The 15,208-nt window shown below is 46.9% G+C and overlaps 2 protein-coding genes across 11 annotated transcripts in view; one reads left to right on the top strand and one right to left on the bottom strand.

The window, feature by feature from the left end:
* Positions 1 to 961: 961 nt before the first annotated feature.
* Atxn1l (ataxin 1 like) overlaps positions 962 to 15,208 on the top strand; it is a 26,994-nt gene continuing 12,747 nt past the window's right edge. Inside the window, exons 1-4 of one of the 5 annotated variants that reach the window (XM_063247604.1) lie at positions 984 to 1,094; positions 2,844 to 2,902; positions 2,981 to 3,338; positions 4,086 to 11,772. In XM_063247604.1, the coding sequence (XP_063103674.1) occupies positions 4,203 to 6,272 (2,070 nt within the window). In that variant the 5' untranslated portion in view covers positions 984 to 1,094; positions 2,844 to 2,902; positions 2,981 to 3,338; positions 4,086 to 4,202 and the 3' untranslated portion in view covers positions 6,273 to 11,772. Of the gene's footprint in view, positions 1,095 to 2,843; positions 2,903 to 2,980; positions 3,339 to 4,082; positions 11,773 to 15,208 lie in introns of those variants that run through there. The other 4 variants (XM_063247603.1, XM_005004618.4, XM_005004619.4 and 1 more) reach the window with 4 other exon arrangements.
* Znf821 (zinc finger protein 821) overlaps positions 13,854 to 15,208 on the bottom strand; it is a 17,659-nt gene continuing 16,304 nt past the window's right edge. For all 6 annotated transcript variants that reach the window (XM_063247606.1, XM_005004620.4, XM_003471950.5 and 3 more), the window contains one exon: positions 13,854 to 14,818. In XM_063247606.1, the coding sequence (XP_063103676.1) occupies positions 14,164 to 14,818 (655 nt within the window). In that variant the 3' untranslated portion in view covers positions 13,854 to 14,163. The remainder of the gene's footprint in view (positions 14,819 to 15,208) is intronic.

The raw sequence follows: 15,208 nt of genomic DNA, 5'->3' as shown, positions 1-15,208 counted from the left end.
AAAATATCAAAATTGAAGGCTAAGAATTGCCTAGAGAAGGAGCTGAGTGTGATGGCTCACGCCTGTAATCTCAGCATTTGGGAGGCTGAAGCCTGAGGATGGCCGAGTTTGAAGCCTGCCTGGGTTAAATAGCAAGACCCTGTCTCAATAAAACAAAACAAAACAATTCCCTAGGGTGGATCTTAGAGATTAGGTATTGTATTTGTATCTTAATTTTTTCTCCTGCATTGCTGGGGGTCTTGTGCATGTTCGTATGGCACTTTGTAGTTCTTCTTCTTCTTTTTTCTTTTTGTGACAGAGTGTCCTGCTATTAGACTAGCCTTGAATTCATCATATAGTCCAAGCTGACCTCAAACTCCTGGTGCTTCTCATGCTTCAGCTTCCTGAGTCCTGGGATTGAGGGAGAGTGCCACTAGTCCAGCTTTGTTTGCTTGTTGAGACAGACTGTCACTGTAGCTTGGGCTAGCCTCCCAGAACTGGCTATATGGCCCAGGGTGACCTTGAACTCACAGCCTCACGCTTCAGCCGCCCAAGTACTGAGATTACAGGTTTGCGCCACCATGCCTGGTTTATTTCTCAGCTTGTATAGAGCTATTATCACAACCCTAGCCCCAGGAAACATCTCTTAACTCTCCTGGGCCTTGGGCAACTCCGGATTCCCAGAGGTTCCTTACAGCCGGCTTCCCAAATCAGGACCGGAAGTCCTGCTAAGGTAGCGTCGCTGATGACTACATACCACTACTATGCTTGGAACACGCTAAAATTTACTGGAGTGGAGGACGGAGGTGTCAATGTAAAGTTAAGTTGAGCAGCTAGGTTACGCCCTATTCACTCGACCTATTTCAGGGAGAGTTCATTTTCGCACCAGAGGGGGCGCTGGAACCAAAGGGCGGAAGGGTAGTTCTTGGCGTCGCTTTCCGGCCCTATTTGTGACGCAATCTCTCAGCGCCAGGGGCGGGATGTGCTGACGCCATCTCCGGGCGCCCGGCCTGGAGGGGGGCGCTGGGTGTGGGGCGGCTCCAGGGCCGGGGATGGCGGTTGCTGTGGCTCCAGGACGATCGGGAGGAGCCCAGGGAGCGCTGTGAGATGGGCCGGTGAGTGTTGTTAGGAGTGGTGGCCGCCAGACCAGTCTAAGAGGCCAAATAGGCCTAGATTCAGAGCTTCGGGGGAAGTGTACCCAAAAGCCCCACGGGCCGGGGCCCGAAAGCTGCAGAAAGGGAGCGAAAGAGGCCGCGCCTAGATATTCTACGCTAGGCTCTCTCTCTCCTGGAAGGCGACGTTAGACCCTGGTGACCCCGAGCCTGTGTCTCTGCGGGCCCGAGTGTCCTATTCCTCGGAGCGGGAAAGGGGCCCCCAAACAAGGAAGCATCGCCTGCGGGGCCTGGCCTCCGTCCGGGTGCTTGAAGGCTGACCCTCACTCTCTGGACGCTGAATTTCTCTTTTTGGGGCCGACTCTCGTTGAATCAAGGATTTCAGGATCACGGGAAACCATAACGTCTACTCTTTCCCACGGTTCTCCCTTTCTATCGGGTGCACTTCTCACCCTGTGAGAATTAGGTCTACCGCAGGGTTCACTCTCTAAACTCTGACTCAAGCTTCTTGAGGAGTTTTCTTCTAGGTTTGTTGACGGCTTTGTGGAATGGTCCCCGCAGCCCGTTAGCCCAGTTGAGGTCACACACTATGTTTCTCCTTTAGAAATTCTCAGCAAGTCCCTTGGCTTTCTGTTGTGTTTAGTGGCCCCTCAGTGAACCACAGGTAGGTTTTCTCCGGTTATTTTAGTTACAGAAAGCAAGGATCATTTTGGGATGAAGAAGTGACCCCAGTTTCTGTTGACAATGGAGAAAAACTAAATGCTTTCAATTATTGAAACTATTAGAGATGCATGCATAAAGAAGAGATGCATGACTTATGCTTACTCTGCAGTTTGTGGGGTTAGTAACTTGTCATTTGCCCTTGTTTGCCTATCTTTCCCCCTTTTGTATATCCCGGCGCCATGCCAAGCCGACAATAAATGTGGACTTCGGTCTGGATGCAGGCTTGCAGTGTTCTGTAGAACTGGAACATGACAGTCGGTAGTTTCTAGTACTTGTCCCTATGGTTTTTTTCTCTGTTCACAGGTAAAGGACCCCTTCTTTAGTGTTTAATGTTTCTGGCACGTGTGGATCCAGATATTGATAGTATAGTGGTAGTTTTGTTTCCCCATCGTTAGCTATGTAGAACCAAAGTGGTGTTTTCACTTTCTGTCACACTCAATTCAGTTGATGTAAAGTTGTCAGAATTTTTTACATACACACACACTTTTCCCCCTGAAAGATGTTAATAAACTCCTTTTGATGACCCCCCCTTGACCTCTTTTTCTGCCCCAGAAATATAAATAATTGTTCTTTTTCCTCTAGTGCCACCTTTCAAATGCCTCCACATCTCTAATCATTGGCCCTGAATAAGAATGAAATTCCCTGCTTCCTATTGTTCACATGGAGCAGTATTAAGTCATTTTTATTTCTGTATTTACCAAAAATTAAAGTGGTACATAAATTTTTACCTTTGGGAAATTTTACCTTTCAATAGGAAATAGGATAGAGAATGAGGAAGATGATGTTGAGGAAAAATGATAAAATCTGTTGCATAGAAGAATTTTTTCAGAGGTGTCTTCATGTAAATTAGAGCTTAATTTACTCTAACTGCCTAGGTACTCTAATTTAATATACTGTTGCCTCTAGAGAATAGGATGGGGCTTGTGTATTTTTAAGGTTTTCTTATGGCTTTATAATTATAATTCCCCATAGTGACCCTGGGAAGGTCAGAGGTCAACCTTCTGCTTACTCTATCCTTTTTTCTTCTAGACTCCCAGATCAGCCGGGAGCACGCTTACCACAGCTGCTTGGAAGTACCAGCAGTTCAGGTAATACAGGTTGGATACTTTGTTGCAGAAAAATATCTGGGATGCAGCAATGGAAAAACTGAATATAGTGCATTATAGGAATCTCTTTTTCAGATCCAAAGAACTGGAGTAGTTGGAAAACAAAGGTGCAAAGTTCATATTCATTGAGATATTCAGACCAAGAAGATTCTTTTTGACAGTGGACAAAAGTAATTGTGAAAGGTGACAGTAAAAGAAAGGGAACACAGAATTTTTTTATGACTCATAGATCTAAGACAGAAGCAAACAGGCATATTTGGAAGAATGAAAGAAGAATTTTATGTGTTTGAGGAGACTTTGCAATGAAAAAGGATTCATTGGCAAATGGAAGAAAAAGGGAATGAAAAAGATAAATTGAAGGTGGTTAATGAGAAGAAAAGAAGTCTTGCCAGACTAGAGAACAGGCAGTTTATGTGAGGTCAGAAGAATTTTGTTGCTCTTTGGGGAGGAAGAGAAACAAACTGTAGAGCTAGCTATTGTATCACTCTTCCCAGAGGGCCCACTTTGGAATGCAGTTTCTTGGGGCAAAACAGGTACTATATTTGAAACTGTGTTTAGAGACCAAGATTTAAAAACAAACAACCCACAAATCTCAGGATTTACTTAGGTACTAGTGATAAGAGGCAAAGGAGTATGGGAGTTTAGTCAGTCTTGAGGTGGGAGGGATAGGAGTGGGTGAGATCATAACCCAAATTAGGCTGGGGAAAGGAAACAAGGATTAGATCATACATTCAGGGGAAGAAGATGGCACATTACTTTTTGGTAGCAAAAGGAGAAATTTAGGAAAAAGTAATAAGCAAAGATCATGTGTCCAAAGCCCCCTTAGAAGCAAAGGAATCAAGGTCTTTATGAAAGGCATGATTAATCTTGAAGCTGTTGATCTCTGAGGTTGTGGAGCCCTCAAGTTATTTATGTATTATTGATACTCATTCTTATAGCTCTCTGTGCTTTGTGGTTTTCCTGATGGCTTCTCTTAGGCTGGTCCTAGGCTGGTGAGCAGGGAGATAGCCTCCCCGTCTGCCCTTCTCCCATACTTCCTTTTTCCACCAGTCACCTTTATTACATCTTCCTCCGTGGGCACTGTTCTTGTTTTGTGAGTGTGTGTGTGTGTGTGTGTGTGTTTCTGTAGGTTACTTTTCTTTGCCTCTGATTTGTTCCCTAGCAGATGTGGGCGCCCCAGCCAACAGCAGAAAGGGGTGCAGGGAAGCCACAGAGAAGCCCCTTCTGATGTCCCAAGGAGCACGCCAGCCCCTTCCAGGCTCCAGGAACACCACTAAGCAATATGAAACCTGTTCATGAGAGGAGTCAGGAATGCCTTCCACCAAAGAAACGAGACCTCCCTGTGACCAGCGAGGATATGGGGCGAACTACCAGCTGCTCCACAAACCACACGTCCTCCAGTGATGCCTCTGAATGGTCCCGAGGGGTTGTGGTGGCCGGGCAAAGCCAGGCTGGAGCCAGAGTCAGCCTGGGGGGTGATGGATCTGAGGCCATCACTGGTCTGACGGTAGACCAGTATGGCATGCTCTATAAGGTGGCTGTGCCACCTGCCACCTTCTCACCAACTGGCCTCCCATCTGTGGTGAACATGAGCCCCTTGCCCCCTACATTTAATGTAGCGTCTTCACTGATTCAACATCCAGGAATCCACTATCCCCCAATCCACTACGCTCAGCTCCCATCCACTTCATTGCAATTTATTGGGTCTCCTTATAGCCTTCCCTATGCTGTGCCACCCAATTTCCTGCCAAGTCCCCTCCTTTCTCCTTCCACTAATCTCACCACCTCTCACCTTCCACACTTTGTGCCATACGCCTCACTCCTGGCAGAAGAAGCCACTCCTCCCCCCCAGCCTTCATCTCCAGCACATTCATTTAACAAAGCCCCCCCTGCTACGTCCCCACCTGGGCAGTTGCCACATCACTCAAGTACTCAGCCACTGGACCTTGCTCCAGGCCGGATGCCCATTTATTATCAAATGTCCAGGCTACCTGCTGGATACACCTTGCATGAAGACCCTCCAGCAGGTGCCAGCCCAGTTCTTACCCCTCAGGAGGGCCAGTCTGCTCTGGAAGCAGCTGCTGCCAATGGAGGACAGAGACAACGAGAGCGAAACCTAGTAAGGCGGGAAGGTGAAGCCCTTGACTCCCCCAGCGGCAAGGGTGAAGGTCAAGGACTGGTGCCAGTGGTAGAATGTGTGGTGGATGGACAGTTGCTTTCAGGTTCTCAGACTTCACGGGTGGAGGTGACAGCACCGGCACACCGAGGGACCCCAGACACCGACCTTGAGGTCCAGCGGGTAGTTGGTGCTTTAGCTTCTCAGGACTATCATGTGGTGGCAGCTCAGAGGAAAGATGAATCCAGCCCCCTCAACCTGTCCCATCATACTCCTGACCATCAGGGTGAGGGACGAGGGTCAGCCAGGAACCCTGCAGAGGTGGCAGAGAAAAATCAGGCCCGTGGGTTCTACTCTCAGTCCCATCAGGAACCAGTGAAACACAGACCTTTACCCAAAGCAATGGTTGTAGCCAATGGCAACCTGGTGCCCACTGGAACTGACTCAGGCCTGCTACCTGTGGGCTCGGAGATCCTGGTGGCATCAAGTCTGGATGTGCAGCCCAGAGCCACCTTCCCAGACAAGGAGCCAACACCGCCCCCTATTACCTCCTCCCACTTGCCCTCCCATTTCATGAAAGGGGCCATCATCCAGCTGGCTACAGGGGAGCTGAAGCGGGTAGAGGACCTCCAGACCCAGGATTTTGTGCGCAGTGCCGAAGTGAGTGGGGGGCTGAAGATTGACTCTAGCACAGTTGTGGACATTCAGGAGAGCCAATGGCCTGGATTTGTTATGCTGCATTTTGTGGTTGGTGAGCAGCAGAGCAAAGTGAGCATTGAGGTGCCCCCTGAGCACCCCTTCTTTGTATATGGCCAGGGTTGGTCCTCCTGCAGCCCTGGGCGGACTGCACAACTCTTCTCTCTGCCCTGCCATCGACTACAGGTGGGAGATGTCTGCATCTCTATCAGTTTACAGAGCTTGAACAGTAACTCAGTTTCTCAGGCCAGCTGTGCTCCCCCAAGCCAGCTGGGTCCTTCCCGAGAAAGGCCTGAGAGGATGGTCGTGGGACCTAGAGACCTATGTGACAGTGAGGGGAAGAGCCAGCCCACAGGAGAGGGCCCCCATGTGGTAGAGCCCTCCCAGTCTGAGCCTGGTGCTCAGGCCTGCTGGCCAGCCCCAAACTTCCAAAGATACAGTGTGCAAGGGGAGGAGGCACGGGCTGCGCTGCTCCGTCCCTCTTTCATTCCACAAGAGGTAAAGCTGTCCATCGAAGGGCGTTCAAATGCGGGAAAATGAACCTCTTTCCCAGACCAGACTGGGGCTTTTACCCCAGAGGTGAGCCTCACCGTGAGCAGGCAGAGGATTTGCACACGCCGAGCAGGGAATGGCTCTTTTGGCAGTGAGATTTAGGAGGAAAAGGGAGGCATGAAGGCAGCCTCCCAAGGCAGGATCTGTTGCTCATTACCCGTTGGCATCCTTTAAGCACAGCCCCAGGGGGTGCTGTGATAGGGTGCAGCGGGCCTGGGGCAAGAAAGGGAGGGGGTGCACACAGGAAAAGAAACATTCCAAAATCAGGGCCTCCCTGCTCTTTCCTCCCTATCCCTAGCTCCTGCAAGGGACATATAGGCTTTTGGGGCAGGTGGCAGAGAGAGGGAGCAAAGAAAGAGCCAAAAATGATCCACAGCTTATAGTAGCAGTAAAACTGAAGTTTTTTTTTTTTTTTTCCTTTTTTGTGGTGGAAGGGCAGGAGGCCCCATAGTAGAAAAAAGAGGGTTCCCACCCAGAACCTTCTTGTGAGAGATGTGCACTTTAAAGGGTGGTATTTGTTACAGATATCTATGGCTGGGTGTGTGGGAGAAGAGCACCCTCATCTGCAGAGCTCGCTTGATCCTTGGCTTCAACCTTTTCCCATCTCTCCTCACCATTCCTCCTATGAGGCTTCTAGCAGTTTGGAGGCCAGGAGAGGAAGAAGCCCTTCCAGAGTTCAGAGTGGAGTTCTGCTTTGCCAGAGACCCAGTCAGGGGACTTTGGGAGAAAAACCTCACAGCCAGATGACTGGGCTCTAGGTGGGGCTTCTGGGAAGGTAGCTGACCTAACAAAGCTCCTCCTACTCAGTATGCCAGGCCTGCTTTGAGATTTTCTTGTCTCTAGTTGGTAATGGTGACTTTGGAAAGAATCAGTGGACCTTTTCCCCAGGCACCTGTACCCCTCTGTTGTCTGTCTATGTTGTGCCTAAGTGCCTGCACTGCCCCCACCTTTCTGCCACTCTAGCATCTGCATGGCGTCTTGAGCTGGGCCTTGTGTAGCTGCCCTGCCTTTCCTCTTTTGCAAAAGTGGCTTTGTCCACTCTGGCCAAGACCTCCAATTTCTGGTATGTAGCGGTCTCTGGTTTTCCTATCAGCTAAAATCTGTTTTTAAGAATTCTTAAGTTGTGGCCCCTCCTCTTTTGCCACATACCTTGGGGGAGAAACAAGAAGGGAACCATGCCCTCCCAGGGCAGATGCACCTGGCTAGGCAAGTTCCATTCTGGTATTTTCAAAGCTCCCCATTTTGTGTTATTTCACTGCTTCTCCTAACATTCAGTTTTCTCCAAGCCATCCTTTCCCACCGCCAGCTCTAAGGATCTAGGATAGTCTTAGTAACATTTTAATACCTGAAGTACATTTCATTTCATGATTATCTCTGCACAGAGTATTTTCAGTCTTAGTTGCATGTGCTACCCTTTGTCATAACTTTCCACAACTTTTAGCATCAGCTTCAACTGTGGGATTCTACTGGGTATTGGGATTTAGGCTCCCCCACCAGTTATCAGGTGGGTGAGTGGTCTTGTTTGTTTGATTGGGGGAGGGGGGTCTTTAGACTCTTGAAGGCAACTCAGGGTATTGTCCACCCAACTCTCTGGTTAGATTTCTCCCAGGTATGATCCTGGTATTTCCTTTTATTGATGGGACTGGCCGAGGCCTGGCCTGTCATCAGGAGTTCTGAATCTCTGAGGTCTCAGTTCTGCCCTGTTGAAGACTGTAGGCAAGTCTTATGACCTCGCTTTCACTTCCTCCCCAGCTGCCAAATGGGGATAAATAATCTTACCTACCTCCTGGGGGGAGGGGAAGTTCTGAGAATGGAGTCATTCTTAGTGTTCAGGTGCTAAAGGTTGTTCTCCTGGGGGAACAGTGTGACTGAAACTGGCTTGTTTGCTACAAGCCCTACACACCACTGTTTCATTCCTTGAGAGCAGTTACCTGGTCAGTGAGCTTTGTAGAGTCATCCAAAGGAGGCTCCTGACCTGACCACAAGTTCTTCAGTCTCTGGTTTATGTCAGACCAAATACCAACCTTGTACTGAATTTAAGATCATGTCCTTTCCCTTTTCTATTCCCCATTCTCTCTGAATGCTGCTTTCTCTGGCTTACTTAAGGCCCTGTGAGGTTGAGTTTCGAGGATTCTCAGATGGGCAAAGACCTCATCTCTAGTTATTTCATGAGCAACCTAGAGATTGTCATATGCATGGGTTTCTCACAAGCATCCTTCATCAGAGGGCTCATCAGCGGAATATGGTGACACAGCAGACATTCAAGAAGTATCCACCATGACACCAACCAAGCTTCTTCATAGGACAAATCTGTATTTAATTAGTTATAAGCCAAGTAGTTTAAGTCAAATTACCCTCCACTCACACAAATTATGACTTCCCAGTCTGATAACAACCATTGAGTCCTGGAAAGAGAAATTGTGGGAGACCTTGGTAAGTTCAGCCCTGACACTGCTGCCCTGGTTCCTCATCTGTTTTTTGCTGGTGAAACAATACCAGCAGCCCCCCTCATATTGTGCCATGTTATGTAGCATGTTACTTGATTTTGCTGAGCTGCAGAGGTAGTGTTACTGGTCCCCAGGAAAAGAAGCTCTGTCCTCTAAATTGGTCAGAGCTGTCATTGCCCTTGGCTTTCCTTTGGTTCACTGTTTTCCTCCAGCCATGAAAAGTAAGTAAACTGATGTTATGAATTTTTTCCTTATAGGAGTTACCTAAGCTTGCAAGAAACACGAGAGTAGTTTTTGGAGAGTGAGCATTTATATGGGAAGTTGTCAGCTTTTTGAGAATGGACAGTGGACATAGGCTGGTCAGTCCCTAACCAGTCCAAGTCCTAGTGGTAGGACATTCTCAGAGCTTAGGGGTGATAGAAAGGACTATTAAATTCTAGAACTGTACAGAAATGCCTGTATGAATTTGGAAGAAGGGAAACCAAAAGAATGTTTCAAAAGATCCTAAGATTTAGATCACTGTTCCTGTCAAGATTCTTATACTTAGGAAAGAGAGCTGGGAGTTGAGAGCATAGTGCTGTCCCCATGAGGAGGGTCCCAGCAGATCTGGACTGACCATTCTATACTCCTGGTCTAGTTGGTCATAACACCATGGCCTTTCCTCTGCGCTGCTTTGCCACGGCTGCTTTTTGCTCACTGTCCTGCCTGCTGCCTTCTGTAGCTCCCTGTCCTTCTATATTTTTGGCCATGTAAATTAAATTCAGGCATTTATTCTTATCTGTGTTTTGCCAGTGTTACTGTATAGCACAGTCATGTCGAGTAGGGATGGTATGAAATGCTGCTGGTGGTCTGATGAATCCAAAGGGATATGGCTTCATTGGTATCAGGAGCTCTCTGGCTCCAAGCTCTGCCTGTCTTAAGAAAGAAATAAGCAGTTCCTATGAGAGGGTGTGTTCTGTTGTATTCTTTTGTGGTATCTTGTATTCTGTTTTAAGAACCAAGTAAGGGGAAACCCCATTAGGGCCTGTGCCAGCATCCCAGCAAGATTCATGTAGCTCTGTTTACATGGATTCTAGGGTTGGGAGAGGATTTGAAGTTTGGCTAATGTAGCCCCTCTAGTAGGGTTTAGTATTTTTTTCCAATGGGCATCACAGGCAATTTAGGGGAAGCACAGTATGGTAATATTTAAACCTGCAATAAGCAGGCACATGGTAGAGTTGACTGATCACATTGAAGCTGAAAGTAGACATGGAATGACTGGGAAAGGGCTTAGGTCCATTGGAGTAAAGATAACTGGATTAACTGAATTGGCCATGGGAGATTAGGCCTTAGTCTTAGAAGCCAAGTAAATAGAACAGAGGCCAAGTTTTAGGGAGATGTCTTGACTTCCTTGGGCTAACTTTGTTAAACCACACTGAAGCTAGAGTATTTTCCATATGGGAAAAAGTGTACACTACAGGAGCTGGGAATATAGTTCAGTGGCATAAGTGCCTGCCTGGCAAGCACAAGGTCCTGAGTTCAGTTCCCAGTACCAAAAAAAAAAAAAGAAAAAGAAAAAAAAAGTGTACACTACAGTTGAAGACATGAGCCCTGCTAGGTTAGATATTGATCAGGAACGTATTAGCCCTTTGCTGCAAAGCCTTTACCCACCCTCCAGCTTCCCTGAGGTAGGAAAGGTCTCCCACATTATGCAATAATAAAATAAGCCTCGGTGTCTTTGCAGTTGTCAGTTGCTCTCAACTCTAGGATCCATCACTGGACCAGAAGCCTGGTCTGGGCCTCAGACGACACTGGCCCTTGATGCTAGAGTTGGCTGCATTCTCTCCTTACTTGCAGACTATGCACAGTGCCTGGGGCAGAAGGAGCAGAGGAAGTATGGTTTGCCCTGCTGAGCCTCCCCAGCAGGAACAGTGGTTAAAAAATGCACTTTTCACACTAAAAGTTTATTAGTTCTGTTAAGCCTAGATCTTCCCTTAGCAGATTGCAAACTCAAAGTCTGATCCCAAAGCCATTCCACTGCAAATGCCCAGCAGTGAAGATGGCCCCATATTGGGTTCCTGTCTGCAGTGTGTGGTAGCAACCCATGTGCCTTTACCCATTGTCAAACTTGCAAGCATCTTACCTGTCTTTATGACTGTCATGGGGACTTAGGTTTTTCAGAGAGAGAGAACACTTATGACTGGTTTTACACCCACCCCCTGGATAAGGAGTTTGCACGTAGTGGTGAACTGTGAGGGTTAGTGAGCTTCTGGTCCTGCTGAAGGCATGATTGATCCCTCATACTTGCTTCATACATACATGGAAGGGAATCTGGATTGTGTTGGGGAAGAGACTGTACTCATGGCTGTCTTGAAGTATTAAAATAAGACTGTCCCCTACAAACTTGCTAAGTCACACAGGATCCCTGTAGCCCAAACAGTATAAGTTCCAGCTGCAGAGAGCAAACTGCTCTCAGCTTGCACAGCACCTTAGGGGAGGGAAGAATATATGGGTAGGGAATGGGGTGGAGAAAGGATGGGAATTTTGTCATCCAGGTGGCTTTAGGGTCCTAAAAATTAGAGAAGGATGGCACTGGGGAGGTCTGGTTGGATCTGATTTGTGTAGGAGTTCCCTGTAGATAAATTACTGATCCCCAACTACTATCCCCGGTATGTAATGGCTGAATTAATATGTAATCAACTGCATTGTATCTAAAGCCTTAGAACTAGTCAGGTGCTCCCCCCACCCAATACCGTTTCTTACCCTCTAATCCTACCTGATCTTTAACAAAGCATTAATAATTCTAAGGATAATCTCTATTTTGTTGTGCTTTTTTGTAACTGTTTTAAATAAATCAATTTGTACTGTATATTTGTACTTTTGTGAGATCCTTTTTGCTGTTTTACCATTTTAAGTCTCTGTACTTGGCTACACACAGATTGTATTTTTATTGTTAATGCTCTTCTTATGGATACCTGCATTTAACTTGTGGACTATGTAAACACAATATATATCAATATCTATATATCTATATATCTATCTATATAAACTACTAGCTTTTCCTTTTGGTGTTTGCGCCTCCTTCCTACCAGCCTCAGGTTGTGGCTGTTGGGTGGTGTGGGGGTAAAAATGCTGTGTGGGAGCACTTGAAATGGAATGCAAACAGTGCCCTTAATATAGTAAGCTCAGGGCAGACGGTGGGAGCTATCGAAAGTGTCATCTGCTATTGATAGAAAGTTTACCTGTATACTTAAGATACCAGCAAAATCAACCACAAGGACCTGTAAGTGTGCTGACCTTTTACCCCCAATTCTTTTCTTTGCTCAGGAATGGTGTCCAAAATTGCATAATTCAGCCCCAATCATAGTTATTACTCCTAAATTAGCTTGCCACCAGTTAAGTAGTGAAAATATTCAAAAGCATATTACTATAGTTAGGTAGAAAAACACTATGTGCCACAAACTATGTATGTAGGTGTGTGTGTTCCTGCCTGCTTGATCTTCTGATGGTGCTTGCATGACTGTCCCATTGAGTGGCTTCTACCATCTGATAATTCAAGAGCATGTCAGCAGTAAGACATTTGTAGGCCTGGTGTGAACATAACTGTCATTTTTTGCTAATAGTATTTCCATTTGTAGGTGGGGAAAGCAAGACATACAGGTTAAATAACTTGCCCAGCATTATACAGCTAGTAAAATAAAGCAGGCCAAGTTTTTGTTTTGTTTTTTGGTGCTGGGAATTAAACCCAAGGGCTCATGCTTGTTATGGTAGGCAAAGGTTCTATCATTAAACTACATACCCAGCCCAGCAAGGCAGTTTCGAACCCAGGCATCTAATTTATGAATCTGTATTTACTTAGTGTTGTGGGGACTAAATGAGATAGTCCATGTAAACTGATCATAGTAATCCTTGGCACAACCATTTTGAAACATTCCAAATTGGATTTAAGTATTGAGCGCTATGAGAGAAAGCCATTTGGATCAATTAAGTACTTTCTTTTAAATATAATTTTCAAAACATTTCAGCCTGCCTGTAGCAACACAGCCTCCTAGTAGCAACACACCCTACTTTGTCATATGACACTATTAGAGAGCCTTAGACCTAGGGAGGTCAGAGAGGAGGCCAAGTCTCCCTATTACGGTATTGGAAGAGGCCCACATTTCCAGCATAGTTATTTTTCTGGCTACAGTTTAACTAGGGCACTTCCTTCTGGACCTCAAGATCTATAATTATCTGAACTGTATACAACCTTTGGTGCAGGCTAAGAAAAGTTCTCTAGTTGTTCTATACCGTCACAGGAACTTTAGAAATGACCTCAGCATTTGTCTTCTACATTTGCCATCGTCATTTTAATTTAGTCTTTGATACCGTTCTTATTCCCTCCTTAGTTTTCCTCAATGGCTTTTATCATTCTACCTTGGCTCTAGGGAATAAATAAAAGATGGATAAGCTCTTCTCTCAAACATGAGTTCTAAAGTGTATGGAATATTGCAACCATTTCTATGAACATATTCCTGGATACATCTTGCTGTTCTCGGATGGTATTATAAATGCCTGACAAAATGTATTTTGTTTGGAAAGGTAGCTTGTACCTAGTTTTAAGTATACAGTGTTTAGAAAACACCAGTTATGAGGAGAGGCTTCTACTACTTCCTAAGTTCGGAAAAAGTAAGCTAAGTTTATATAGCCCATAGAATCATGGGTATCACTTATGGTTGTAGGATGAATTCTTAATGTCAGGGTCAGTTCTTTTTTTTTTTTTTTTTTTTGTCTTTTTCGTTTTTATCGGTACCAGGGATCGAACTCACGACTGCCTGCTTGCAAGGCAGGCATTTATGCCACTGAGCTAAATCCCCAGCCCCTCAGGGTCAGTTCTTTCTTCAGTGCCACAATTATTCATCAACCTTTTTTTCCTCTCTTTTCTTGGTACTGGGAATTGAACTCAGGACCTTGTGCTTGCCAGGTAGGCGCTTGTGCTGTTGAGCTGTATTCCCTTCCTGCCTCATCAACTTCTAAGTCACATGGGCTTGGACAGACTCAACAGAAGAGCCAGAGCACCCTTATAAAAGAGCAAGCCACATTGAAAGCTCAGCTCTCTCCTAGCTCGCCTCATTGACTAGAATAAATAGACAAAAAGCAGGAATGGGCCAGTAAAGATAAAATTAATTTATTTGCCCTCACAACTTCATGGGCTATACTGGGGCCCTGTAGTCCCATGAGCCCAGCCTGCTACAGTGGCTGGGGAGTCCAGTCCTCTGGAGTACCTGCTTCCTTGTCTAGGGTGCCTTGAGCTGGATCCCTCCTGGTCCTATTATCCTGCTCCCACATTCAAGGTGCACACGTCTGCCTGCAACAAACCCATATCTGCCTCTGGCAGCAAGGATGGCCTTGTAGGTGGCTGCAGCAATGAGCCCTGTGGGGCTGGTTGGCCGGAAGGGCAGAAGGAGAGTGCTTCAGTGCAGAGAGCTGCTGTTTTGCTCTTCAAAGGCCATCTTGCCCAGAAGCTGGCTGTCCAACTCCACCCCACTCACAGGCAGCTGGAAGAAGTTCATTTCAGCTGCTAAGGCTGCCATGGCGGAAGGGTCCTGGCCAAACTGAGCTCTCAACATGATGTCCATTTTTTCCAGCCTCCTCTTGAGCCGCTTGGCCTCTCGCTCTCGGATGAGCCGGGCCTGCCGCTTCTCTGGGGTTTCATTGGCCCGCTTCAGCCTCATGGCCTCCCTGTCTCGCTGCAGGCGGCGCGCCCTCTGCTCATCTGTCTCCTGCATGCGCTGCAGGCGCTTGGCCTCACGGTCCCTCATGCGTCTGACCTCCCGCTCCTCAGGGGTCTCATTGTCCCGCCGACTCTTCTTAGCTGTTCGCTCTCGTTCTAGCCGCTGCAGCCGTACTTCCAAAGGCTCATTCTGTCGACGCAGGGCCCACTTGCGTACACTGGGGGTCTGGGCTTCCAGCAGCTTTCGGTAGGCAGCACAGTTGTTGCATACAAGTAGAATTCCAGCAGGGTACACTGGAGGACTGAAAGTAGTGTCCTTCCCCTCGGCACTGGAGGGGCCCTCACTGTGAACTGGGGGTAGGGATTCTATATTAAGTACTTCAGGAAGTTTCTCACTGGAAAGCAACATTTTATATGATTAGTGTTTCCTTGTACCAAAGCTCACATATTCAGCCCTAATTTACTGTCGTTTTCTATCAGGCTAAGTTCATGACTGGACCTCCTTTTATTTTCTTTTTGAGACAGGGTCTTGCTGTGTTCAGGCTGGCCTTGGACCCACTATGGAGCCTAGGTTGGCCTTGAACTCACTGCAATCCTCCAGCCTCAGCCTCCCAAATGCTGGGATTACAGGTGTGTGCCACCACACCCAGCTAGAGGTCCACTGCAATGCTTGGGAAACCCCTTCTCTGTGGGCTAGAGTGTCTTACTAAGTCTCAAAGCCTACCTGGAATAAAAGACCGAGGCACCTGTCATACCAGAAATCAACCTGGATAATGTGAAGTTAA

Source organism: Cavia porcellus, unplaced genomic scaffold (assembly GCF_034190915.1).
Source record: "Cavia porcellus strain 051 isolate PalLab524CR breed Dunkin Hartley unplaced genomic scaffold, mCavPor4.1 scaffold_4, whole genome shotgun sequence".
In the NCBI taxonomy this organism is placed as follows: domain Eukaryota; kingdom Metazoa; phylum Chordata; class Mammalia; order Rodentia; family Caviidae; genus Cavia; species Cavia porcellus.
The sequence above is the reverse complement of the archived record's forward strand: the minus strand, read 5'-3'. Positions and strand labels throughout refer to the sequence as shown.